Here is a 27,862-nt window from a genome sequence, read left to right as displayed (position 1 = left end):
AAGGTCTCCTCTTTCACTCACACTCCCAACACAGTCAAACATAAATCAAGCCAGAGCCATGGTTAAGCAATATTCTTTCTTTAATTCCCCTTTGCAAATGGAAGCCCCTGAGCTGGTCCCACCCCCACCCCTATTCCACACCCTGCCTCCCAGATGCAAGGCCCTCGCCTCAACCTGGTGGGAGGAAGAGAGGAACACTCCCTCCCCAGGATGGTCCATTAAAAAAATCCTAGTCATTTAAGAAATGAGTCTGGGGACAGGAGAAGGGAGCTGGAAGACAAGGCCCAGGTCAGGCCAGACTGGAGATATTGGGGTTGTGAGGTCCCTTGAGAAGGGTTTGCAAGCACATCCCTAAGCTCAGGGCCAGCATGGCTGAGGGAAAGGAGACAGACAGACAAATAGTCTGACTCCTCAAGGTCCTGGCTGCCTATTGTGAACACTGACACTCACCACCACCACCACTACCACCACCACCACCACCAGCCTCTGGATGGAGAATTTTCCACTTACTCTGGGATAGGGTTTGCTAAGCATCCCCTCTGGCCCCTGACCTGGGGCATCCCCGGGGTCCCCCTGAAACCAAACCTGGGAGGAGGAGGGACTCTAGGAACATGCAAAGGGGGGGAGCGGAGACCCCCGCTCCACCCCGCTGCTCTACAGGATGGTGGCTCCAGCTGCATCTGGGCTCCGAGGGTCCTTCACACCGATGATGAAGCTGTTGGTTCGCCGGCTGCCATGGACCCAGGATAAGACATCTACCTTCTCCACGTGGTGACCCCTGGCTTCCAGGAACTCAATCTCTTCCTCTGTGAACTCACCTGAAAACCATCCCCCAAAATACACACACTCAGAGTGTTCAGAGCACTATCTCAAGAGTCCTATGGTCAGACCTGAGTCTTGGTCCTGGATGCTCCACTGAGGAGCTGTATGACCTTGGGCAAATTACTTTACCTTTCTGAGCCTCAGTCTCCTCATGCATAAAGGGGGAATTATATGAGAACCTACTATATGAAATTGTTGCAGGGATTAAAGGAGATTAATACACAGAAAGCACTGAGCTCAGAGCCTTGCATACATTAAATGATCAATAATACACGGTCATTCTTAATATTGGAAAAAGCATTTTGGAGTCTTATCTCCACCAGCCTAGGCCACGTTGCCATCATTACTTGCCAGGATTATTGCATAGACCACTAACTGATCTTTCTGCTTCTAGTCCTACCTTCCTTACAGCCGTCACAGGGATCCTTTTAAACCATTAGACCATGTCACTTCCCCCACTCAAAACCCTCTAACAGCTTTGATGACTCTTAGAATAAAATCCAAAGTCCTTACCAAGGCCTCTAAGGCCCAGCATCATGTGGGGACCTCACTACCTCTCTAAACTCCTCTCCTCACTTCTTTCCACTCTCTCACTCTGCTCTAGCCTCCTCGCTGTCCTTCAAGGAGGCAAAACATGTTCCCACATCAGGGCCTTTGCACTTGCTGTTCTCTCTGCCTGGAATGCTCTCCTAGAGAGACATAAAACTGGCTCCCTTACTCCATTCCAGTCTTCAAGGAGAACTTCTCTGATTATTATCTAAAATAAAATAGCAGCCCCTGTTATCTTCACCTTGCTTGTTTTCTTTCAATGTACTTAATGCTCCCTGTATTTCTTTATTTACTGTGTCTCTCTCCACTACATTATAAGCTTTTTGAAGGAAGGGATGTTGTTTTGTTCACTATTGATCCCTAGTGCCTAGAACAGAGTGAGGGCATAGTAAAAGTTAAGCATAGTAAATGTTACATAGTAAATGTAACAGTAAATGTCACATATAAGTGTAACATTTACATAGTAAATATTACTGGGTAAATGAGCAAATCCCCATCCTCTTGCATGTAAATTCAATCTTCATCATCTCTCGATGGGCCATTATCCCGGGTGCTTCTCGTATTTCCCCAACTTAAGTTCTTCCTTCAATCCACCTCTCCTACATAAAACAAATCAGCTCATGTCCCTCCCCTATTCCACTGGATAAAGTCCATACTTCTTAACATGCACCTACATAATTAATCCTGTAACCACACCTCCCACTGCTCCTCAACAAAGATATGGTCTTATTGCCCCAAATGGGATGATTTAGGGTAGTTCTTGAGATAATGACAACATTGAACAGCATTAAATTACCAAGTCTTGTGGTTCACTTTCAATCCATTGGATAATAAATAACAAGGCCTAAATTGCAATCTGGTCTCTAACATTTCTAATCTCCTTCCTTAACAGAGAGCAGGCCTCAGAGTCTTTCAGAAGCAACAATAGCTAACTGAAAACTAAAAATATTTGATTTTCAAATAACTATTTATCATCTATTTGTGGCAAATGATGCCATTTTTCCATTTGGGATTATGATATAAGATTTACTTTAAAGTAATTTTTAAAAATACATTTAGGTGAAAAAGGAAGTCCATTTATAGATACACATTATGTAAATAATGGTTTAGATGGTGTGTAAATGTGGCAAAAGTCAGAAGGTGATGGGTAAATTCTGAAGTTTGGGAAACTATTTCCTGGCTGCTCTCAGCCATTCTTTCTGGCTTTTGCCCAGGCTGTTCCCCTGTGCAGAATGTTCTTTTCCTCCACATGCCAAATTCCTGCTCATACTTAAGGCCCAGCCAGTTGTTACCTCCTCCATAAAGCCTCCCAAAACCCTCAGGTGAATGAACTTTCCCTTTACCAAGCCTCCATTCCTCATATCCCTTTAGACTGTGAACCCCTCAAGGGAGGGCTAGGATGAGCCCCCCGATCCCCGCAAGTAACTAAGCACAAAGCCTCTTCTAATAGAGATCAGAAGACATTAGTTGAGCAAAATTCATTTTTAAGGTCTTAAGCTCATCCTCCATCCAGTGTCACCTGCCAACTACAGGGGTTACTGCTGAAGATTTAGGTCTGTGGCTTCTAATATACTTCAGTCTAGAAGATACCTAGAGACATGTAATAACGAACTGAGTCTTTGGTATGAGGCAGATGTAGGTTCTCCTCTCAATTCTGCCACTCACTGCTTGATCCTTGACTAGTTTATAATCTCTGTGGGCATCCGTTTCTTTATCTGTAAAATGGGAATAACAGCAAGCAGACAAGGACCATTTCTCATTCAATTCTGTCTCCCCTTTGGACTTGCATAATACATTGTCTGTTGTAATGAACACTCCTCAAAAGTGCACATACTTTCCCATTTACAATATTAAGCTGTGTCCAAAATTAAGCACGTGTTCTTAGAGGAAAGTCTATGTCCTCGCCATAACCTATAAGGTCCATGATCTGGACCGTCTCTGCCTCTCTCATCTCATCTTACCCTCACTCACCCTGGTTTCCTTTCTAATCCTAAAACACACCAAGCCCATTTTTGTCCTGAATTCTTTGCATTTGTTCCCTTGGCCTACAAAGCCTGCCCCAGTTCTTTCCATGGGGGGCTCTTTCTCACTCTTTAGATCTCAGCTTAAATGTCACCGAAGAGAAGCCTCCAATTACTGAGTCAGTCCCATATATTATCCTGAGTTAATGCCCTGCAGAAGATTTTGTCTTCTCATATATCTTTGATTGATTATTTTCCTGTCTGCATGTCAATGCAGTATCCCCAGCACCTAGGACAATGGCACACAGTTGGTAGTCAGTACAAACTGTTGAATGAATGGTTTGCAGAATGAACAACTGAATCTTATTTTACAAATGAGAAAACTGAGGCTCAGAGTGGAGACATGAATTTCCTACACAGCCAGGAAATTGCGGGACTGGTTCCAATCCCCAGATCTTTCACAGTGTCAAAAGGAGTTAGGTGGAAGAAACCAAACTTTCAGTGACAGGGAGCTGGTTGAGGGAGGGGTACCCTTGGGAGGAGCCTCTTTCTCCACCCACCCCTGTGCCCACCCCATGGGGATCTCTTCTCTGCACTCACGGTCCACCTGCAGGAGGTTGGACTGCAGGTCTGGGTGTAGGCGGCCACGGGCCAGGCTATCACTCAGGTTCCGGTTCAAGGTCAGGACATTCAGCAGAACCTGCCGACAGCCAAGAGTCAGAAGTCAGGGCTGTCCCAGAGATGGGGGTTCAGGACTCTGCAGCCCTTACCCCTGTCCAGATTCCTTAGTCTTTAGATTCCTTACACCAGGGGTATCATCTAAGCCTCTCAGCAGCCCCAGAAGACAGGCAGGTCTGTGATGACTGTCTCCAATTCACAGAGGGAAAACTGAGGGACAGAGAAAAGTGATTCACTCCAGAGTTTATTTAGAGAGAGCCAGAGAAGAGGCACCACCAGTCTCCTTTAATCTAGCCCAGGCCTGCCCTCCCTTCTCCCTGGCCTGGACAAGCTTAATAGCTGGGGTTGCCTAGGGAATAATGTGGATACCTTTAGCTTATTGGTTTGGAGTATGGTAAGCTCTGGAACCAAACTGCCTGCCCATTCTTACTAAACTGCACCTAGCTTCTTAACCTCTCCAGACCTCAGTTTCCTCATATATGAAATAGAAATAAGGATTTCTTCCAAAGTTGTAAAGTTTAAAAGGATTAATGCATATAACACCATGCCCAGCACTTAGTAAGATCTCCATAAATGTTAGCTAATGTTTTCATCTCCATTTTACAGATGAGGAGACTGAGGTTCAGAGAAGTTAAGTGAATTCCCCGACATCACACAGTTGAAAATCGGCAGCACTAGGGCTGGGACCCAGGGGCGTCCGATTCCAAAGCTCACGTTAGTTAACACACCACCTGCCAAAGTATGTGCCTGGCACAATGATCAGATGCTGAAGATATTCATGGAACTGTTTCGAGGCATTTTGGAGAGTAGCAGTCCCTTCCTTTCAAAATCAAACCCTAAAGAGGACTGCTTGTCTATTCAAATGCTGAGGAGAGGCGTGATGGGACTTGAGATTGACAGAACCCAGGAAGTCCAGATCCTCCATCACGCTCAATTCTCCCAGCCCTGCAATTTCCCCTGCAACCTGGGAAGACAAGGAGCTTCTGGACTTCATTTTCGCTAAGAAACTCAGCATAGCCCATGTCCACAGTGCCCAGGACAAGCCTGGCACAAAGCAGTCTCAGCCCATGTTTACTGTAAGGGATGAGAACAAGCAAGAGCTGTGACGGGCATCTGCAGCCCAGGCCACAGCTTGGCTCCTGGCCACACAAGGCCACCACGGAGGAACCTCACCTGGGTCAGGCCACTGAGGCCCCGGGCAGCTCCATTGGCCCCCAGGGCGAGGTAGGTTCCACAGAGCCCCTCCGCTGGCCGGACCACAGTGGGCAGCAGAAAAGACAGTGGCCGCTTCCCTGGCTGTACCGAATTCTCCTGTTACCAGAGGACCAAAACCACAGGGGGATGAGAAGTGGGGCAAGATAGGGTAAGGGCTACTTCACCACTCTTCCAACCTCTTTCCCTCTCCTGCATCTTCATGGGAGATGGTCACACTTTTCATGGGAGGCTGGTCTCTCCCCAGGCCAGTTTGCTATCTGTGAAATGGGCAGGGTACTAGGATAACTGGAGTGGATAATGGATCCACTAAGCTATGGGGCTGCTATGGGGCTACCATGGGTAGCAGGGGAGGGGACTAAGCCAAGAAAGATGGCTATGGGGAAGAACAAGATAATCTCCACCCTGGTCATCTCTATCTCTGTTCTGACGGGCTCCAGCCTGCAGGGTATGAGTGCTGGCCCCCAACTAGACAATAATTCCTGCCTCCTTCTTTCTTTGATGCTCAATAATAGGGCCGAGCCTCAGCTCATCACCACACAGTCATAGACCATTAGTGCTAAAGAGTGCCCAAAGCATGAAATCAGAGGCCAATATCTTCATTGTATAGGTGAAGGCCCTGAGGCCTAGAGAGGGGGCAAGACTTTCCCAGGTCACACAGTGAGACAGTGACCGAATGTGACAAAGTTTCTTCGGACCCCCCAGGCTCCATGCCCCAGCCTTGGGCTGGGGATGAAGTGGACACCTTGTTTAGACTCCTTTCCTTTATAATAGAAGTTCCTAGAGGAAGTAGGGAGTGAGGGGCAGCCATACTGCAGCATAGCCTACCTAGCCTTGGGGTCCCCTGGGTCGGAGGGAAGTAAGATCCTACCAGGCTAGGCGCAGAGTGGTTAGCTGTCCTGTTGGGCCAGGAGAAGTCCAGCATCTGGCTGTTAAGCAGGATCCCCGAGGGGGTGACGAGGCCACTGCCAAAAGGCCGGTTCAGGGAGCTGGAGGCCAAGATTGGGGCCAGGTGAGCCCTGAGCCCACCTTCACTCCCACCCACCTCCTTCCTGGTTCAGATGATCCTTTGTGCCAGGTTCTGAGTCCGAGCTGGCATACCTGACCATGGCCACAATGAAGTCGTCAGGGCCCATGATCAGCACCTGGGCAGCCGTGGGAGCCCCGTCTAGCTCGTAAACAGGCAGGAGTGGGGCAGGGGCTGCCTGGGAGTCACTGATGTGGCCCCGGAGGTAGGCAGCCTCCACCTTGCTGAAAAGACATGGGGTAGGAGATCAACTACAGCGGGCTTTCATTCCATCCCACCTACCACACTTTGTGATGTCTGTGCAATTATTTGATTAATTAAGCCTCCCCCACTGGACTATTAGGTCTATGAGAGCAGAAGCTTACTTATTCCTAGCACATAGGGAATATCCAGGAAATAGTTGTTAAACTGAATGAATGTGCTACTCAGCGTCTCTCCTAGAGTCAACTTTTGTTTAGTATTTAAATCAAGAGTCTTTTAGTTGCTTGACTTTACTCAATCCTTTCTATGAAAGGACCTGGAGCATAGTGGATGCTCAGAAAATATTTGTTTTGAATGAACAGACTGAATTCATTTACCCTAATGTTTGCAGTCCAGAACTAAAGTTTTATTAAGCGTTTAGTGTGTGGGGGGTGGGTTGTATACAGTAATCTTTACTTGCTATTAGAATTTTTTTTTGAAGGCAGGAGGACTTTGCACATAGTAAGCCTTTAATAACTATTTATTGGATGAATTCGTTGAATGAATTTAATATAGGTGTGCGTATTTTAGACCTAAGTTTGTATTGCTCTTGAAAACAACAAATTTATGAAATTACGAAAATACAAATTTACATGAACTATTTTTGGCTTCTGATTTTTCTTTAGCTAGCCTTTAAGTCAGTTATAGTAGCAGTTAATTTGTAACCATTCTTGCCCTTATTGCCAATTAAAAATAATGATGGTATTTGTTGAGTCTTTATTATGTGCCAGACAACATGCTACGTGCTTTGCTGGTACGATCTTGCTTGGTCCTCATCATGACCTCATGAGGTTAGCACCATTTTTGTCAGGCTTCCTTTAGAAACTGAAATTTAGAGAGTTTAAATGAGTTGCCCAAGACTGCACAGCTAGTGGATGGTGAACCTGGGATTTGAACTGAGGCAGTGTGATGACAGCTCACAGTCTTAACACTATATTATGCTGCAAATGTAGATACAGTATAATAAAAATCCTCACTACCTCCAGTATTTTCTTGGAGACTCTTTTCATTGTGATTAGGCTTTCTTTTTCCATTCAAAAGGGGGAAGAGATGGGCCTATATATGTGTCCTGTTAGCGTCAAAAAAATTTGAGAGCCGCATGAAGTAGACCAACTCATTGTACAGATGGAGAAACTGATGTACAGGGAGAGGCAACCAGTGTCACACTGAGTTGGGGTTGAGCTGAAATTGACCTGGGACTTCAGGCCTTATTGCTCCACTGGCTGCTTTTCAGCTGATCCTTTCCCCATACCTACCACCACCTCTGCGGTCCCCAGGGTCCTGCCTCGGAACCCACCTGAGCATGTCATCCATGCTCTCAGTGATGGTAGAATCATAGATGGGGTCTCCCAATCTGCTGGCCAGCGCTAACGCAATCTTCAGGGTCTGAAAACAGAGCAGGGGTGTGGCAGAGGCTGCCAAGCTCTTCCCAGCACCCACACCCAGGATCTTCATGTGTGAGAAAACTTCGAGGGTATTTAGTCTGGCCCCATGGCAGTAACCCATCCTCCCACTCCCAGTGTCCTCAGACCCAGGGTGGGATGGAGGGGTTGGCCTCACCTCTGCCACCCAGTGAAGAGCCTGTTCCCGGGATACCAGGCTGGTGAGATTGAAGCCCTCGAGGATGTTGAGAGCACTGATGAGGGCAGGGCCTGTGTGCGGGGGCGGGGGACTGAGAACCAGGTGGCCTGAAAGGACAGGAAATGACCAGAGGGCAGGGGAGGGGTCAAGTCATCTCCACATCCCACCATCCATCACACGAAATGAATTCAGACCACTGCACTGAACCCCCTCATCAGATAGGGAAACTGCACTGAGAAGAAAAGCACTGACAGGCAAAGGGACCCATGGAAGGTCACATGGCAAGTAAAGGAAAGGGCTAGGACTCCAACCCACAACACTGGCCTTCAGTTTCCAGACGAGGAAACTAAGGCTCAAGAAGATTATTTGCCCAGAGTCACAATGCAGGCCACTGGCGGGGCAGGGACAGATATCCAGATGTCCAGATTCCTGGCCACAATATGCCTCCTTTCAGCTCCTCCCACAGGCCAGGATACTATTCAGAGCCCCTGATGGTCCCACCCCTGAAACTTCTTGGGAGCAGCAACCTCCTCTTTCTATGTAAGGCCCCTGTTATTAGATGTTTGGACATCAAAAGAATAATAATACCTGACATATAACAAACAGTAACTAATTAACTCATTTAATCTTCACAGTGGGTACTGTTATCACCCCCATTTTACAGGTGAGAAAACTGAGGCACAAAGAGGCAGCTGGCCCAAGGATACAGGAGATGAGGGGAAGCCAGAATACTCAAGGTACTGGCATTGTCAAGAGAACAGGCTGGGGAGCGGAAGTGAAAAATCAAATATATATTCAGTGTCCATTTTGATCAGGGCAACTTACAACATCATCTCATCAAATCCTCATGGCCACCCTGAGAGGTAGGCACTATTATTATCTCCATTTTAAGGAGGGAGCCAAGGCTCAGAGTGGGAAATGACTTGTTCAAGGTGAATGGTATAGCTGGTACTCGAACCCAGGTCTTCCTGGCTCCAAAGCTATGGTCTTCCCCTGCTCCATATACCGCTGCCTCTGGTAGAGGAATCAAGCTGGAGACTGAGGCCTGGAAACCTGAACTTAGAGGCAGCCTCTCCTGGGGCATGAGGTGATCTGGGCCTCCTGGAGGAGAGAGAATCCACCACTTTGGGTTCAGAAAACATGGACTTCACACATGTTGTAAGCTTGGCTTTCTGGGTTCTTCTTTGGTTTTGAGTTGGACAGGTTAAGTTCTATTCCTTCCCTGGGCTCTCAGTTTCCTTTTGGCACAATGAGGAGGCAGGTCTATGATTGTCCTGAAGTTTGTTAAAACCAGAAGCTTCGATGGACTTTGGTCTTACAAATTCTTCTTAGGAAGTACTTGGCATTGAGAGTGGGGTTGGGGGGTGGGGCCAGGCAACACAGATCCCAGATCAAGAAAACCTATGATTGGAAGCCCAACTTCCAGCCCTAAGCCTTGACCAGACCTCCCTCTCCAAATCCTAAATACTTTGGGTAACTGACTCTATGACTATTTAGGAAGGTAGGCTGGCTCTAGTTTGCTTCAATGCTTAGCTGCCCAGATAGCTCACTGCCTCAGTTTCTCTCGAGTAAAGTGGGAGGAGTCTCTAGGCCAAAAGCATGTGGCCATGGACTAGGAGGCTTTCCCTGAGTGGGGACCTTTGGAGCTGGGGGAGAGGTCACCTCTGTACACGCCACACACGGGTTTCTCCACAAGGGCACTGTAGTTGCTGAAGTCTTCCTCAGTCATCACACCCCCTGCGTGCTGAGCCTGGAGGGGAGAGAATGACCCCACCGCCACCATGAGCCACACACCACGTGGCAGGCATATGGACTTAGCCTATAGCATATGTTTGCATCACAGGCAGATCAGATGTTTATAACTTCTGTGCCTTCTGCAACTCTCATCATGACCCCATCAGCCTTGTGTACCCCAGGAAAAAGGAAGGGGGAAAGCACTAACACTGAGCACATATTAGGTTCCAGGAATTGTGCTGGGTACATTTGATGAATGACCTCCTTAGCTTGGCATTCAAGGCCACTGGTGATCTGGCCCCTGCCTACATCTTATTTCCCAGTGAGCCCTGTACAGCCACTCGAAGTGACCTATAGTTCCTGAACTCATGATTCCATGCCGTTGCATACACTGCTCTCTCTGCCTAGGTAAAAAAAAAAAAAAAAAAATTCACTTACAGCAGCACTTGTCTGAGAGATATCAAAACTGAATTCTGCATTTCACTATAACCAATGAAAGCCACTACAAAACCATGAACTCTAGATGACCCTGGTAAGACTGACGTAACTGAGCACTCTACTGACCAATGAACTAATCTTGTGCAAAGTAATGGGCTCATTCCAGCCTATCCAGCATTCTAATTTTCAGTTCTAAATTAGCATACCACTAGGAATCCTCTCCTTTTTCAGCACTTGAAACTTCTTACTTCTAATCCACCCTTAGCGAACTATACATTGAATTTCTTGGCTGGTGTGTGTTCCTTTGCTTAGCAAGTTAATGAGTTCAACTTTGATCTCCTTTCTCCACCTCTAGGAGATGATACACAACCCAGGTCTGGCAAATCAGAACATTCCTGTTCATGGCACAGTGATTAGTTTGGGAATAGTCATGATACCTATGACAAGCTGATGAGACATAACCTTGAGGCTTTTGCTGAAACTACTGGAATGAGAAATGTTCTTTCTCTGGGATGGCTTGCTGGAAGGATGGCTGGTAGGGAGCAAGTAGGTATGGAAAGGATCTGACAGAGAGTGAATTCAAACAGAGGAAAGAATAGTTATGAGACAACGAGAGACAGACCAAGTCTTGCCAACATGGATGGAGCCCGCGGATCCAGCAGACCTAAAGCCAGTACTCTGCTGGACTTTCCAGTTAAGTCCATTTGCGATGGGCGTCTAGGACCACATGATACCTCCCGTGCCCGGCACAGGGTCTGGCACAGAACCAGCACTCCATGAATGTAGAATGAATGATGGATGTATCAGCCCCATTACTCTGGTGAGAGAATCACTGAGTTGGTCTGTGTATCCTTATCTTGAACATAATTTTCCATTAGGAGTTTTGAACTATTAACAATAGTTCTCAGAACCCCATATCCTAAATACTTTCAGTAACTGCCTCTGACTACTTCGGAAGGGAAGCTGGCTCTGGCTCAGACTAAGTCTCTTTGGGGTTGGTTGGTAAGCCGTTGTCCTAACAGTCACTGGTGAAGGAGGTTTTTCCCTCAGTCCCTAGAAAGCCCAAGGTCAGGGTGGGATTGTGGGCTCACGGAAGCTGAGGCTGATCCTGTGTCTCCACCAGGCTGATCCTGTGTCTGCACCAGGAGGGACGGGACAGGCTCCAGCCCTGGGGAGCCCCAAGATGCTTCTCTCAATCAAGACAGAACATTTCCATCACCCAGGAGTTTCTTCCTGTACATCCCCGTCAACCCCTCCCTCCCCAACAACCACTGTCTGAGTCCTATCACCAGAGCTTAGTTTTGTCTATTCTAGAATTTCAAGAAAATGGAATCCCCCGTAAACATATGTAGAAAGAAAGACAGGGAAGGAAGGAAGGGGTAAGAGGGCATCCCTGCAGTAGGGTTCTTAGGGGCAGAGGGGCTTCCCATGAGCTCACCTCTGCCACCATCTCCAGCGTGAGGTTGCCGGCCGCATAGAAAGCAGCGGGGCCGTAGGTGCCCAGCGTATCCAGCACTGTGGCCAGGTCAGGTCGATGCATCAGTGAGCCAGGTAATGGTGGGTGGCCCGAGGGCAGGAATATCTCACGGAAGCGCTCAGATGCATTGGGAGGCAGCAGTTCAGCCAGTGCATGGGCTGTGGGCAGGACAGGAGGCTGGGCAGGGGGCGCCAGGGCTGGACCCGATGGCTGAGACGTGCAATAGGTAGGGTAGATGGGGGCTGCGTGGCCAGCCCTAAGAAGTCTGGCCCCCCAGGAGCCTGTTATGGGGGATGTGGGGTATATATGGGCTCCTCCCAGATCTCCTCATCAGAGGCCGCCTCCTGGTAAGGGTGGGATGGGGTGGGGAGGGCGTCTGAGGAGCAAACTGGATGAGAGATGCTTTCTGGCTTGGGTCCCAAATCTCAGAGGTTCCCTCTCCCCTCTTCATCAACTTCATGCCTTTCCCCCCACCCCCAGGCCCCACTGACCTAGATCATGGGTCACGTTGAAGCCATCTTGGGCCACAGCTGCTGCGAAGGCCAGGACTTGGGACCATGGCAGCCTGGGAGGGGCCGGAAAGCAGGGGGTGGAGGAGGTCTAGGGGGCGGAGGAGGGGTTCTGGGGGGAGGGGGGTTCCCGGGAAGGAGAGTCCTGGCAAGGGAAGGGGATATTAGGAAGGGGAGTTGGGAAGGGAAGAATCCAGGAAGGTAGGAGAAGACCACCAAAGGAAGGGTGCAGGCAGGGGCCCCTGGTCCCCAGGGGTAGGGTCTTTACCTGCCATAGAGCTGGTGAGCTTCATGTAGCCCCTTCACCATTCCGGGGACCCCCACCAAGAGCCCAGGCTGGGCAAGGCGGGCAGGCGAGGGAGAGAGGAGACCAGGTCACTGGAAGGGGGGGGCTGGGCTGAACTCTGCAGAGCCCCAAGCCAGGGATGGGGGGCTGGCACAGGGGAGAGACACAGGCCAAGTATCCCAGAAGAAGGATAAGCTGTCCCAGCAAGCATCCTCCCTCCCATCTCCCTGACTTCCTAACAGCAAATGCAGAAAGGCCACCTTTATCCATCATAGCTGAGGGGCTTATAAATTAAGCAAACCTTTCTAAGAGCCAGAATATAACCAATTTAGATGGGAACCTGTCTACATTGGATTATACCTACTCCTCTCTTTTAAATTAGTGGGCAAGGGACCTTCATTTAACCTTTTCATTATCACACCACCATTACTGTGAGCCATGATAACTCAGGAATGTGTTCGGCTCTTGCCATTGCACTAAATATCTATTTTGCCAAGTTATTCTATTTCTGCATTTGCTCCCAGTGAAGAGTAGTTTGCCTCCATCTAGCAGTTTCTCTCTAATCGTCCAATATGTTGTGGGCTGGGAAAGTTACAGTCCACAGGCTCAGAAAGAGATGTGTGAGTGATAGTGCAGCAACTTTGTGACATCTCAAGCTGCTCAGTGGCCTTTTTTTCTTCCTTCCTATGCGCCAGACAGGCAAGGTCACTAGGGAAGTAAGGCTTTACTGTATTGCCTATTATCCACTCTTGAGATTTTTTTTTTGTTCATTATTTTATTTGGGGGGGCTGCCTGTCTTCCTCATAGCCTAGAACATCCTGCTTTACTCATTTCCTCACGTCAATAGTAAATACTCAGCAAAGCAATGCTTAGGTTAGCAGAAGGGCAGTGAAGGGAGACCCCCCTGGACTCTCTCTTCTCACCAGGGTCCCCACCTTGGTCTCCCAGGATCTCTGCAGGATCTCTTCCCTGAGGGCTCCAGGTGCAGACTCCCGGAAATCAATTAGATGGCTCTCGTTTCGTCGGATGTCATGGACCAGCATCACGCCCCCACTAGGAGAGACACAGAGGGGACAGGTGATGAAAAGATGCCACCCCTCTGAACAATTAACATGCCACCCCTCAACCCCCAAGGGTAATGGCTGTAGGCTAGGTTTGTCATTAGGAGTCAGATGTTTGAGTCCATTCCCCAGCAGGGATTCAGAGACCCAGCCACACCACAAGGGTGGGGAGTGAAACTGAGGTAGGGATCCAGAATCAATGGACCTCTTCCAGCCTGTCACTAGACACTTTAATCCCTGATTAAGAAAAACCCAGAGACTGGGAAAGCAGGATGTTCTGCCCCCACCTCACACCCCAAGACCACAGCTGGATCCCTGCCAGCTTCCTGCACCTGCCTCCTTGGTATGCCCCGGCTCCCTCTCTCAGGACTGAATTATGTAAGAACAGACTACAAAACCAAAAGGAGAATTTCTTTGGTAGGGCCTGGAAGACTGGTCTTGCAGGAACCAAGATATAGACTTTGTTAACTTGTCCCTTTTCTGTAGCTTATTTCCATCTGAGATGGTTGGCCTGTAGCCAAGTAACATAATAAGGAAAGCAGGACAGATAAACAATAGGGAGTAGTAGTAACTATCGCAAAGAGGACAGGCACAAACCCCATCATGGGAAGCAGCTTCTATTCAGGTCCAGAGACGTGGGCCCAGTGTTAACAGGTCTGTCCAGGTTCAAGAGATATTGGAAATCTGGATTGCTATGAAAATTCTCAACTTTTTAACAATAGGAAACAAATGTTTAAAAATTTAACTTTGCAAATCAAACCAGTCTGTGTGCTAGATGTGAGCCATGGGTGGCCAGTCTGAAACCTCTGCTTCAAGAGTTCTTAGCCTGGGGTGTACTTTTGGGGGATAGCAGGTCCATAGCTCTCATCAGACTCAGAGATTTGTGACTCTAAAAGTTTAAGTATCATTGCCTTAATTAAAGACAGTATATCCTCACTTGTACCTCCCATTTTATAATCCTTTTCTAAGAAAATAAAAAAACTTCTGAAAATACCTACTCTGACTCCATGCAAAGAGAAGGGGGTGAAATTGGGTGTAGAAAGAGAAAATGCGAGGAGTTGGGGCCCAACTGCCCCTCTGCTCAAACTTGGAGACCCCCCACATGAGGCCCATAGACCAGGACACAGAAGTAGGCCTGAGGTACCACAACCTTCACAGCTGGGATCTCCTTACCCGCCCAGGCCAGAACTGTGTGGAGCCACGATCCCCAAACACAGGGCTGCTGCCACAGCTGCGTCCACCGAAGATCCCTGTTTACTGAGCACCTCGATGCCCAGTGATGTGCAACGGGCAGCATCTGTCACCACGGCACCCTGGTGGAAGATCTGGGAGGCGACAGAGGACTGGGTGGGGACAGTAGGAACCCTCTGCCTTCCTAGGGCACCTTCACAAACCCCAGAACCTCCACAGGGGGTGGGAACCTTCCCCTCCTGTTCCCTTGACTCTCCTCTATGACTTCCCTCATTACTTCAAGTGCTTCCTCCCTGATTAGATCCCTGCCTTCCTCTGTCCCTCATGCCAGGAGTCCCTCTCTTTGGGACCTTCGTCTCCCATGTCACTGCCCTCCCTCCTTTCCAATTGCTGGCCCAATTCCACCACTCAGCCATTCCCCAATTCCCACAGTCTCCTCAAGCGATTTCTCACCTGAGGGTCCCCGAAATAGATCTGCATGATAAGCGCCACAGTGACGCCCGTGGCAAAGGTGAGGCAGGCTGTGACGATGACTGTGAGCCCGTCCTGACGGCAGGAGCACTCGGATGCTGCGGCGGAGAACGGGTCCTTGCGCGTCTCCCGCAAAGGCGATCCGTCCTGGCTGCCCATCTCTGATGAGGACGATGGCAGCCGCTGCAGCCGCGCTGACTTCAGGAAGGAGTCCGGGTCTGCGGGTGGCCAGGGGTCGGTCTGGTCGCCTCTTACCCCGCCCTGCCCGCCCACCAGGCGGAGCTACTCCCCCCCCCCCCCCCCCCCCCCCGCTCCACCTCAAAGAAACCCCACTACACCGCACTGCTAACCTTTCAGTGGCTCCACTATGCACCCACAGGGCGGCTGGAGGCGGCAGTCCCATTGGGAAGAGGCAGGGACCCCAGCTGGTCAGTAGGGCAGCTGGATTACCGCCCCTAGGCCAGAAGGGGCCAAATTTCCGGGACCCAGGACCCAGGGCTGAGAACACTTCCTGGAGAGGCGGGGGATGGGGGGGTTGGGTCCTCCCTGGAAACCAGATACTGCCTGTCTGGGCCCAACCTTCTATGCAAGGAAGCAACTACCTAACCTGAGCGGACAGACCCTGGCTTCCAACCTTGCTTCAGTTATCCATTCATTCATTCAACAAAAAAGGAGGGTCTGCTATGTATCTGACCCTATGCTAGATGCTACCGGAAAGGTACAGACAGTTCCTGCCCTGGTGGGGTTCACAGACCACTGGAGGAAAAAGACAATAAACAAGTAAACAAAGGAGTCCATAATTACAAGTTGTGGCAGGTACTATGAAGAAAAAGAAGGATGAAATCAGACAATAACGGTGTGTGTTGGGGGAATGCTTAGCTGGGGGAATCAGCCAAGGCTCAGCAGAAGTGACTTTTAAGCTGAGAACTAAGGGGTGAGAAGGAGGCAGCCATATGTAGAGCAAGGGGTGAGAATGTAGTGTTCGAGAAAGAAGGAAAAGCAGGTGTAAAGGTCCTAAAGTAGGAATGAAATGGCACATTAGGAAAAACTAATGAAGCCCTGGATGGTTCCAGTGTAGTGAGCAGGGGAAACAAGAAGTGGGGCGGAGGTTAGGCTAGCTAGCTGCACGGGGGCTTGTGAGAAGCTTGGATCTGAATTTTACCCTAAGAGCCATGGTGCGGGTGAGGGTGGGGGATGGGGCACTGGAGACTTTTAAGTGAGAACATGAAGCCATCTCTTTTGTGCTTTAAAAAGATCCCTCTATCTGGAGAATGGATCTGAGGAGGAGGAGAGGCAGGGAGACTGGAAAGCCACTTACTTGCTGACCTGAGTATGGACAAGTCACTTCAAGTCATGAGTCTCACTTTCCTTATCCTAATAACGGAACGAAACCCTAACTGGCCATATGGATACAAAGATTCCATGAAGCAATGTATACGAGGCACCCTTTTGGTGCTCACTCAAAGTTATTTCCATTCTTTGTCCACTTTGGCCAGCGCTGACACCCTCTTCTATCCCATAGTTCCCTTCCCTGGGTGCTATCAGCCTTGAACCCAGGCCTCTAAATGGCCTACAGAGCGTGGGGGTTTGTGAACAGTAAATATTAATAGCTTGGTACCTTGTCCTTAACACCTTGCTGTGCTCAGAATGTGTTTTTAAAAGTTCATTCGTTCAATAAGTATTTTTTGAGCACCTGCTACTATACGCTAGGAGTATAACCTCTTTAAAAGTCTGTGGGCTAATGTTAAAAATTGACATATTTTCCTATTTAAAATATTATCATTGTTCACCAATGCCAACAGGAAAAAAATCTAAGCTCTTTGACCTGGTGTTCAAGGCCGTCCATAATCCACGCTCTCCTCTTTTATGTAAATAAGAAACGACATATATATAATAGATAATTTTTAGAAATTATTCATGGTGGTTACTTTTGTGAAAAGATACTGAAGGTGGAAATGAGATGGGGTGAAAGAATATTTTGTTTGAAATTTTTACTACTTACATATATTTCGTTATTTTAAAAATCAATACATATATATTTAAATAAAAAGGAAAGGAAAAATTGTGGGGAAATAGCAATGCAGAAGGGAACTTTTCCTTTTAATCACTATTCCTTGTTCGTTCATTTATTTATTTTTACCATGAACATGTTTTTAAATTTTTATTTTTTAAAAAAGGAACTTTTCTTCTGGAAGTCTCCTTCAGTTGCTCATGCTTGCCTCTAACTCTCAGCACCAACACCACAGAGTCTGTAAATAAAACTGGAATTTATTCCACAAACAGATGTTAAACACCAACTATGGACACAGAACTCTCCTCAGCCCCTAGAGGTTTCAAAAGAACTTCAGGAAAGGGTTTTGAGCTTATATTTATTGATGTTGACTATGTATCAGGCAATTTATATACATATCACATAACTTTATGAAATAACCCACTCTTTCCATTTTATAGATGAGGAAACTGGGCTGAGAAAGGTGATACTGCCTGTTTAAGGTCATAAATAAATAAATGGTAGAACCAAGAGTCTGTATAACTTGAAAACCTCCTTTCCATTGCTCCACATGGCATCAGGAGCCACTTCCACCCTCAAAAACCAACCTTACAAGCTAATTCTAGTTGACATTTCCAGGTACTTTTCCTTAAATCTGTTTTCTCCAATCAGATATGAAAATCCAGGAGATAAAGGTGATACGGCCCTTCAGAGTTGGCTCTATTAAAGACTTTTTATTTCACCAATTATTAAGCTATTTATTTATTCAACTATTTACTGTGTACCCAATGTTTAAGTACTGGGGCAATACTACCATTAATTTTACTAATATGTAAAAGTAATAGCAGGACACCGGGAAAAATTTCTTTTGGGAGAAAAATGAGTTTAATTTTGGCTGTTCTGAATTTGTGGAACACCAGAAGGAGTTGTCTGGAAGCAGCTGGCCTAATAGGCGTCTACTTTTTATCTGCTTAGATACCATTCCCCATTCAATTTTATTTTAGAGAACACCATCTCCCCTCTCATTCCTCATTCCCTCATTCCTAACTAGAGTAAATATCTATATAAGCTAGGCCTAGCCAATCAGAACAGGCACCTCCAGTGATTGGTTCAGGGATAGGCATGTGACCAGTACCAGGCCAATGAGATTCAAACTTTATTCTTTCGCTGGAACTACTGGGAAAGAGAAAGGCTTTCTTCTGTCTAGGTTGCTAAGGTGGTAAGATGTAAGCCTGTTCTTGCTGGGGGCATCTTGCCCCCACATGATGGGAGGCTTTCTGAAGATGATGCCCATAAAAAGGAAAGCAAAGCAAAAGATGGAGAAAAGCCCTTTCCTTTTTAGGCACCTCAATGCAGTTATGTCTGAAGCCCCATACACCTGAACTTTGTAGTTATGCTACCCAATAAAATTCTCTTTTTAGATGTAGCTCAGTTTTTGATGAGTTTATGACAAAAGAACTCTGAAGAGAATTGACTTGGCAAATCTATAACTCAGGAGAGAGATCTTGGCTGGAGACTGAGGTCCTCCCTGCCTTGCTAACTCTCTTCAGGGGAGAATCACTAAAGATTTTCGAACCATGGAGTGACTTGATCAGAAGCAGAGGGTGGTAGGTGGATTGGGGTTGGGGGAAAGGCAGGAGGCAGGAAAAGTAGCTAGAAGTCTAAGAGTAATACAGATATAAGAGGATGGTGGCTTAGTCTACAGTGGTGATGACAGGGATGGTGAGATGGAATTTGGAAGATAGTTAGGAGGCGGACAGAGAGCATCTGATCACCATTTGGAAGTAAGAGGAAGAGGGGTGGGGCATCATGGATGGCTCCTGGATTTCTACCTTGGAAACTGGATGAATGGCAGTGTCATTAATTGAGAATGACATTGGGGAAGAGTGAGAGTATAGGGAAGAGATGATGAGTTCAACATAGAACATGCCGGACATAGAACTTGCAGGACATGGAGAGGCAGATGCCTGGGAGAGAGAGGAACACATGGGCCTGGCACTCAGAAGAAAGAAAATATTTCTCCAAACTTGGAGTGTGGTCATCACCTAGCTCCGTTTTCCATAGGGCCTGCTGTGGGGTGCCTGGCACTTAGTTTTAGTGAGTAGCAGGCTAGAGGCTAGCTGGGCACAACCAAAGTCCTGGATAAGAGGATGGGGCAGGGCCACTAGATGGCACCACCAGGCTGAGAACATAGGAGGCCATGTTACAATCTGGTCCATAGGAGCCAAAGGAGGCTTGGGGCTTGGAAGCGGGGCTGGGAGACATGGCACTGAAATGACCACACAGATATGATGGCACAGTCCTTGAAACCTTAGTGTACAACTCTGGCATAAGGTACAGGTTCCCAGAAACTCAGATGACCAAGGTCTCTGCTGGATTTTTTGTATAGATTAGGGCAGAATCTGTATTAATTCCCCAGGGTACTCCCTGAGTTTTGAGAACTCCTGCTGCTGCCATTCACTCATCCTGAGATCTCTCACTCATTTATTCATTCAACAATTTTTACTGAGTGCTTAGCACTGTGCTGAATGGTATAGAAAGAATGGTGAACAAAATGGTCATGATCTCACCCTCACAGGGTTTACAGACATCGAGTAATCACATGATCGCACAAATAATCACAGGCTTTGATAAATGCATTTATATGGGGCCAGGAGAAAACATATCAAGGATTTCCAATCTCTAGGTTGGGAGAAATAGGCATTCGCAGTTGAGCTGGAAAAGGAAGCTAAGGCCCAGGACAGGGTAGGCATGACCATTGTCACATAGGAATCAGCGCAGTGCTAGGACCAGAAATGGCACTCCTGACCTCTGAATAACAAGCTTCGTTTCAGGCTGGTATCTACCAGGACACATCTTCCCACTCCTCTCCCTGCTACCTCCTGATCTAGGCTACTCCTTATGGAAAAGAAGTTTTGATCTGCAGCTTTGACATTTGTTGCCCATAAGCCTCTCTATTCTCCCTTTCACTCCCTCCAGATAGGGTACAGTCTAGTCAGGTTGGCAAGGGCTGGCGGTCAGGGCCAGATGACCAGAAAGTTGTGGAGGAGGAAAGAATTTGGGATTGTTCAAGGCTGGGAGTAGCTACAGAAGGGCCAGGTTAGAGAAGGCTGGGCCAGAGAAGCAGGATCTGCCAGGCAGGTAAAGGATAGGACTCAAGTGCAGGCACTGAGAGGAAGAGAGAGTGAAGTAGAAGGATGCTCTAATGTCAGGAAGTGACGTTGAGGGAAAGAGGGATGGGGGATGGAGGGTAAAGAATGGAGGGGAGAACAGAGCCGGGCCACATGAATGGCAGAGAGAGCACTAGGGAAGAGATGCTCAGACAGCTCTTGGCCCTCAGGTTTCCCCCAAACCATCTCAGACTTCCTCCCTACTCACACCCCTGGCAGTCCCTGCAGAGGGCTGAGGAGAACACAGTAAAATTCTGGAACCTGCTTCCTAGGAGGCAGGGTACTTTACTAACATCCTGGTCTGATCCGTGGCTCTGGTAGGGGTGAGGTAATCCACAGGGCAGCAAAGGCACTCTGGTCCCCAAGGACTTTGAGAGGTCATGCAGTCCATCCCCCTGTCTCCCAATACCCAGTACACGCAGACAGATGGAATCACAGTCTCTTTACCCCTCCCTGGACATGAAGAGATTCTCCGCTTCTCCCTCTGGTCTCTCCTTCCCACACCCCCTGGCTGTGGGGAAGTTCTGCTCAAGACCTAGCTCTATTCATCCTGCTGCAGTCTCTGACTTGGTTTCTCCTATCCTGTTCTCCAGGACTAGAGAAAGGCCTTCTGGGTGATCACATCTGTTCCTCAGGATCTCCCCTCTAACATCCCTTCCTAATTAGTTGGTTCTTCCCAAAAGGTAAACCCCATCCTTCCTACTGCAGTCCCTGGCATCATTCCCCCTTGTCGCAGCCTAGGATGCCAAGGCAGAAATGCATCCCCAACCTCACCAGATAACCAGATAATTAACAGAGACAGGGGGGAGAAGGGAGAGGTCCAGGAGGAAAGAGATGAATTAGGGAGATGCAGGCTAGAGGTGATGCTCCACGCAGATGAGGGACCAGGGACGTCCCTGGGGCGCAGGGACGGGGCCAGCGGGCCTCACCTGTGTCGGGGTCTCCCAGGAAGGCGTCCTCGTCCTTGCGGCCCCTCAGAGGGGCCGCGGGCGCCGGCTCATCCTCTGGCAGCCGCGGGAAGCTGGTGATGCTCATGTAGTCCACGGGCGAGTAGGCGCCCAGGGCGCTCTCTTGACTGGCCTCGTTCTCCGCCGCCATCCTCGCCCGCGCCCCCCAGCAACGCAGCGCCTGCCGGAAGTGGTGCGGCGGGGGCCGGGGGATGGGCGGGGCCTGAGCTCCGAGGCCTCCGGGAAGGGGCGCCTCACCCCCACCCTAGCGCGTGTCTGGGTCTGACTCGCCCCCGCCTGCTTAGCGCTGTCAGCCTGCAGTGGGCGCGCAGGTGGGGGTGGAGGTGGGGGTGAGGGTATGGATGCAGAACCTAGAGGGCAGGTCCGGGTCTCGAAGTGGGGGGCTCGGAGGGAAGAGCACGCTACAAGAGCGACCATAGTGGCACCTTATGCAACCCACGGGCCAAATCCCTTCCTCCTTCCAGTTTGAGCTAGAATCCTCAGACCCCAGACTTCCTCCTCAGCCTACAGACCCTTCCACTGACCGCACACCCCTCTTGGAGCCCAGATTCTCCTCTAATCCCAAACTCCTCTGACCCACCCCTCTTTTGATTTCAGACTCCACTTTCACACCCCCCCACCCCTAGCCCCGGCACCTGCTTCATCCTCAGACTGTTTCTCCACTTGGAGACCCCTTCTTGGATGGTTCTCCTCAGACGTCAGATCCCTCCATGGACCCCCGACACTTCTCAGACTCCTTTTTCAAGCACAACCCCTTCTGGGACCCCTTGAGTGTGTGCTAGAATCCTTAAAAGCAGATCCCTAGATTCCACTCTAGAGATCATAATTCAGTACACTGGAATTAGGCCGCTGGAACCTGAATACATACCATAATTTTAAGAGTTTTGGATGTGGTTCTGGAAAGGATGCTTTAAGAAAAAAAAAAATAGGTGTGGTGGTAAAGTCAGGAGTGGAGTGGGTTGAGGTGGGGGAGTGGGGAGTGGGTCTCTGTAGTCCAGGTGTCTGGGTTCTATTCCTTGTGCTACCACTTACAATCTGTGTGATCTTGGGCAAGACACTTTATCTCCTTGAGTATCAGTTTCCTCATCTGAAAAATGGAAAGAATAATAGTATCTATCTCAGGAGCTTATGAAGATTAAATAACACATAGAAAGCTCTTAGTATAGGGCTTGCCACCTACTCAATGAATGCCATAATCATTATTATTGTTTCCTTAATCTTGTGGATTCTCATCTCATCCAACCCTATCCATCCTCTTCCCGCTTTCAGGAATTCCAACTACACTATAGCTTGCACTACTTCCCCATCTCCAAGGATGGGGGGTTCCCTCTTTATGAGGCCACTCATCCAAACTTTTTTCGTGCAGTTCATAAGCAGAGGGGTCCTGTGCATACATCCTTTCCTGCAACCCCAGGCTCAGAGATGACCTGGACTACTTGAAAGTCTATGGGCCCAGAAGATGCAGTGCCACATGTAGACAGGAGGGGGCAGCAGTGTGTTGGGAACAACTCTAGGACTTGGGAGAAAGGCTGAGAAGAGGGGAGAGGGGGAGAAGAGAAAGGGGAGAGGGAAAGGGCTGTCCAGAGCTGTGTGTCTGGGGTGGAAAGATGACTGTCTATATCTGGAACAGTCAGATATAGACACTGTGTGCCCATTGCATGTGTCTTCCTCCCAACAGAGAGGTTAGTATCTTCTCAGTGAGATTCATAGTGTTTATTATGCTTCAGTGAAGTCTGATCTCCCCAGTGGGGCCTGTCCCCACTAAACGAGATCTGTTCCCCCTCAGTGGTTTCCATTCCCCCAGTGTAATGAGAAGCCCCTCAGCAGGGTCAATTTCTCTTTAGTAAAGTCTATATCTTCTGTATCTCCTAGAAAGAAGTTCATGTCCCCTCACTAGGGTCAGTGACTTTCAATGCCATTCATGTCCTATTAGCAGTGTCCACAGCCCTTCAGTGAGATCTGAGACCCCTCAGCAAGATTTGTGCTCCCTTGTCCATGTACCTTCAGTGAAGTGTGTGCCCCTTCAGTGCAGTTGGCTACTTGATGAAATATCTGCCTCCTCAGTGTGTTCCATGTCCATTCAGCATGAGGTTTGTACCCCTTCAGGGAGCTGAGACCCTCCCTGCAGGATTGGGTAGGTCCTGGATCATAGGTCTGACAATGGAAATTTTTTTTTTTTTTCAGTTTAGGGTGTGCTGGGCTTGTGGTTAGCTTGGCAAAGAACAAGGGAGCAGATGGGAAGTGAGACTGGGCCTGATGAGGTCACAAACCCTGTGTAGACTTTAGGAGGTGGGAGCTGTCTGCTTTGGGCCTCAGAATCACTCTTGGAGTTAAATATTTAAAGTTCCTTCTTGTCTTGATAGCCATTCTGTGAACTGATGGGTGGGGGTGGGCCTTTCTTGATGGTGAGTGCAATTGGGAGATGGAGGGTGCTGCTTGGCCTCTCCTTTCTGGAATGGAAGGGATAGAGGGAAGGCAGAAATAATTGAGTCCAGGTTTGGCAGGTGGAAGTGAACTCTTGGTGAAGTAAAGAAGGGTATGAGTGATTCCTCCTATTTGCATAGACTTTGGTCCAGTATTTCACAAGCCTTAGCCTCAGCCTGATGAGGGAGTAAAAAGACTTGGAGTCAGGAGACCTAGCTTTGGCCCTAACTCGGTCGTTGTTTGCTCTGTGACCTTGCACAAATTCTCTCCTTTCTCTGAGTCCACCATTTGTGCAATGAGGAAGTCAGTTTACTAGCAAAGACCTGAACACACTTCCTACTCTTCAATGAATCTTGTACTTTTGAGTTGGATGAAAACTTGTGGAGGCAGGGAGAGTGAAGACATCCTCAGGGGTGGGAGAAAATCTGAGCTGGCACCAAGGTTATCAGAGAAGGGGTCCTGTCCCTTGGCCATGTCCTCAGTGTGGTGGGAGGCTGGAGTTGTTTTTCTTCTGAGGACAGAGGGGAAGGGTTTACTCAGAGTGGACGGATAGTTCTTTGAGGGTAAGCGTTCCCAAAGGGCACCCAGAAAGAACCCTACTCCACCTGGCTTTCCAGTTCAGTGGGGTGATAGTTAGGCTTGTGCAATCAGACCAAGGAACGGCTCCAAGATGGACCTGACCCAGTTCCTCTCATTAGGCAAGCTCTTTCCCGGTCCAGCCCCGCCTTAACCCAACCTCTCATCTGTCCTCCCAAGACCGCACCCCGCGCTGGTCACTCCACGGGCCCTCCTCCTCTCCTGTCAGGTCTGGCCCCGCCCCTCCCCTGTCACTCCATGATTTCACCCATCTCCAGTCACGCCTGGCTCCGCCCCTTGTGCATTTACCCTAAGGCCCCACTCCTTCCGCGAATCAACTCCGCCCCTATCCCCCAAGCGGTGCTCGACTTTCCTCCATTCGTGTCTTTGCTAACCCTGGTCTTGCTCCCAGAGGGCATGGCTCCGCCCCTCCGGGCCGCCCACCCACGGTTTGTCTAAGCCCCGCCTCCACCCGCCAGGCCCCTCCCCTCCCCTAAGGCCCCGCCTATCGGGCGGCCTGTTTGTCGCCCTCAAGTACCACGAGCGACAGCAAAGGCTACTACCGTGCTCGGACCTTGAAGCGATGGGGCTTCCTGAGGAGCGAGGCCGGAGCGGCAGCGGGAACGGAGGCCGGGAGGAGGTTGGGGCCCGGAGCCGTGTGCGGAGTTGGTCGCCGCCGCCCGAGGTTAGCCGATCCGCGCACGTCCCCTCGCTGCAGTGCTACCGCCAGATGCACCGGCGCTCTGTGGAGGAGCCGCGAGGTGAGGCCGAGCCCGGGCGCGCCTGGGGGCGTCAGTGAGCAGTGTATTGGAGGCTCCCGGGGGAGTGAGGAATTGGGGGCGTTCCGTGGGGAAATGGGTATTCCGTGAGGGGTAGGAGTTTTCTGGGGGAGTTGGGGATTTCCTTGGGAAGTTGAGGGGTCTGCGAGGAGATGGAGGTTCTGTGAGGGAAGAATTGCGGGTCTTTGCGGAGATGGACAGGGGGTTCGGGAGGACATGGGGGTTCTTTGAGGAGAAGCAGGATTCTGAGAGATGAGGATTCCCTAGAAGTTGGGGCGTTCCCTGGCAACTTGGGGATTTTGTGACGAGATGTGGTTTCCTTGAGGAGAGGGAGGTTCTGTGAGTAAAGTGAAAGTTTCATGAGAAAAGGACTCCTAGGGTGAAAAGAGGGGTTCCCAGGGGTGAGGGGCACCTTGAGGAGAGAAGGGCCTGGAGGAGAACTTTCCTTGCCCCCTTTCACACCAATTCAACCATTGCTTCCTGACACCTTTAACCAGTGAGGGACTGAAACCCATCTGGTTCCCATCATGGGGTCCCCACAATTAATAATGGAGTCCCAGATCTATTTTTAGTGTTTCAGAAATCCCAGTGGAAATTACTCAATATAAGACTGAACGAGCCACATTTTTGTTAAGTTTGTTTTTTTCCTCTCTAAACTTTGGGCTGGGATGGTAATAACTGAGAACTTCTGATACAGAGGTCCATGTCTTTAAGAGTGTGGGAGGGAAATTCCCTGCCCTTGCCCCTCAATGTGGGAAAGGGGTCAAAATTGTACCTGGATTAGAAGGCAGCATGAGGTTTGGCAGTAGGACAAGCGTGGGCCAGAAATCCAACCCCCCAAAAAATCTAGATTTATATCCTGGTTCTACCACTCATTTACTGGGTGATCTTAGGCAGCTTTTTAAAACTGAGATTCCTTTTCTTTATAATATAGGGATAATAATACTTATCTTGTAGTTTTGTATGATAACAAAAGTGGGTAATAAGTGTGTATTATAGTGACTGCTGCACAGTAGACATTCAATAAGTGGTGGTTAGTTTGATAACAATGAAAACAACATGGATGAAGTCATTACTGAGTAAGGCAAGATAGGACTGAATCAAGTGTAGAGTGGTTGATTGCTGCAGGCAGTGTCCAAATTTGAGTCCTCAGACCTTCTATACTTCTCTCTCTACTCTCTCTCTCTACTTCTCTCTCTCTCTTTTCTCCCATCATGAGTTCATCTGTTTCCCAGGGGTGAGCTGTAACTGCCACAATAATAACTCCTATACATTTAGCTCTGTACCCAGGATCTCACTTATGTTCTGGTCCCAAATTTCATAGGTCCGTAGACCATTTTATTCACACACCATGATATCATACGATATTTAACATGACTGTGACCGGGATTTACCAAGTTTTCCTCCCAAAACTGTTCTACCTAATTTTCTAATCCCTGTCAATGACACTATCCCAAACTGTAAATCTCTTTCATCATCTTCTTCTCTAATATGATCTATCTATATATTTAATTTATTTATTTGTTTATTTGTATTTATTTATTTATAGGTTGTTTACTGCTTACTAAGTACAAATCCTGTTTGACTTGAGGTAGAGACTGTTATTATCCACAATTTAGAGAGAAGGAAACTGAAGCTTAGAGAGGTTAACTAACTTGCGTGAGGTAACAAAGCTATTTAGTGGCGGAACTGGGATTTGACCCAAAGTAGTCTTGACTGAAGAACCTATACTCCTAATAGCTGTGCTATTCTTCTTTCCTGACACCACAGTCTGTCTTTCACCAAATTCTGTCAAATGCTATTTCAAAATGTCTCTCCAATTACCTTGATTTCCATTCCCGCAGACGCTTTTAGCTCAAGGAAGCAGCCTCCTAATTGGTTCTCTCTCCCCTAGTCTCACCCCCCTTCAATCTCTGATATAGTTATCTCAACACTAGTAGATGGATATTCCGGAAACACTGATTTCTTATATTACTTCAAAAACTTCCAATAGTTTCCTATTTCCTACAGTTTCAAATAACAATTCTACCTTTCTTTCAAGGTCTCTGGATCAGTAGCCCCACTCCGCCTTTCTATCCTTGTCTCCCACTACCCTACCACACCCCTCATTCTGAACAGGTCATTCCCATTGGTATACTGAATATGCAAAAGTCCCTTTCCCACCACTTCCTTATGTTTGCCCTTTTCTTTCTGTTCCTCTCTACCTAGTCAGTCCCCACCAATTCCACAGAGCATCCCTGATCATTCCAGTCCATGCTCATCTTTTCCTCTTCTGAACTTCTTCAGTACTTTGAATGTGTGCCAACGAAACATCCAGATTTCCACATCTCCGAAGACAAGCGAAAAACAACTGAAAAACAAAACTAAGTGATCATGAAACTTGGTTTTCTTCACTCCTTGCTGATGGACATAAATGTGGTTCATAAATTATTTTATATAATTTATGTCTGCTGTTATCACTTAAAAATATTTTTGACTATACACGTATACTGAATGTAATTGTAACAACATGGACTTTAGAGTCAGATCTGATTTTGTATACTGGTTTCTAGATGTATGGTCCTTGGGAGAGTTTCCTATGTTTCTTGAGCTTCAGTTTTCTCATCTATAAAATTAGGATAATTAATGATTATTTCATAGGGCCATATAAAGATTAAATGAGATTAACCCAGTCCCTGGTACATGAATGGCATTCATTGAAAAATGCCAGTTCCCATT

General features: G+C 48.2%; 2 protein-coding genes across 6 annotated transcripts in view; one reads left to right on the top strand and one right to left on the bottom strand.

Moving 5' to 3' along the window:
- Positions 1–63: 63 nt before the first annotated feature.
- Positions 64–21,907, bottom strand: GGT7 (gamma-glutamyltransferase 7). 5 transcript variants are annotated; one of them, XM_033094446.1, is made up of 15 exons: positions 21,327–21,903; positions 15,220–15,455; positions 14,749–14,900; positions 13,450–13,567; positions 12,497–12,564; positions 12,211–12,284; positions 11,681–11,877; positions 9,733–9,820; positions 8,050–8,177; positions 7,787–7,875; positions 6,324–6,473; positions 6,094–6,211; positions 5,184–5,321; positions 3,933–4,032; positions 64–818 (listed from the first exon to the last, which is right to left on the bottom strand). In XM_033094446.1, the coding sequence occupies exons 1-15, from the start codon at positions 21,493–21,495 to the stop codon at positions 655–657; spliced, it is 1,989 nt and encodes a 662-aa protein (XP_032950337.1). In that variant the 5' UTR covers positions 21,496–21,903; the 3' UTR covers positions 64–654. The 5 variants fall into 5 exon arrangements, with proteins under 5 accessions (XP_032950337.1, XP_032950336.1, XP_032950334.1 ...); XM_033094445.1 differs by having other exon boundaries at positions 436–818; positions 13,438–13,567; positions 14,749–14,918; positions 21,327–21,907; XM_033094443.1 differs by having other exon boundaries at positions 436–818; positions 14,749–14,918; positions 21,327–21,525.
- Positions 21,908–24,773: 2,866 nt separating this feature from the next.
- ACSS2 (acyl-CoA synthetase short chain family member 2) overlaps positions 24,774–27,862 on the top strand; it is a 46,717-nt gene continuing 43,628 nt past the window's right edge. Inside the window, exon 1 of the mRNA XM_033094894.1 lies at positions 24,774–25,126. Within this exon, the coding sequence (XP_032950785.1) occupies positions 24,949–25,126 (178 nt within the window). The 5' untranslated portion in view covers positions 24,774–24,948. The remainder of the gene's footprint in view (positions 25,127–27,862) is intronic.

Source organism: Rhinolophus ferrumequinum, chromosome 23 (genome assembly GCF_004115265.2).
Source record: "Rhinolophus ferrumequinum isolate MPI-CBG mRhiFer1 chromosome 23, mRhiFer1_v1.p, whole genome shotgun sequence".
NCBI lineage: Eukaryota > Metazoa > Chordata > Mammalia > Chiroptera > Rhinolophidae > Rhinolophus > Rhinolophus ferrumequinum.
This window is presented reverse-complemented; position numbering and strand designations above follow the sequence as displayed.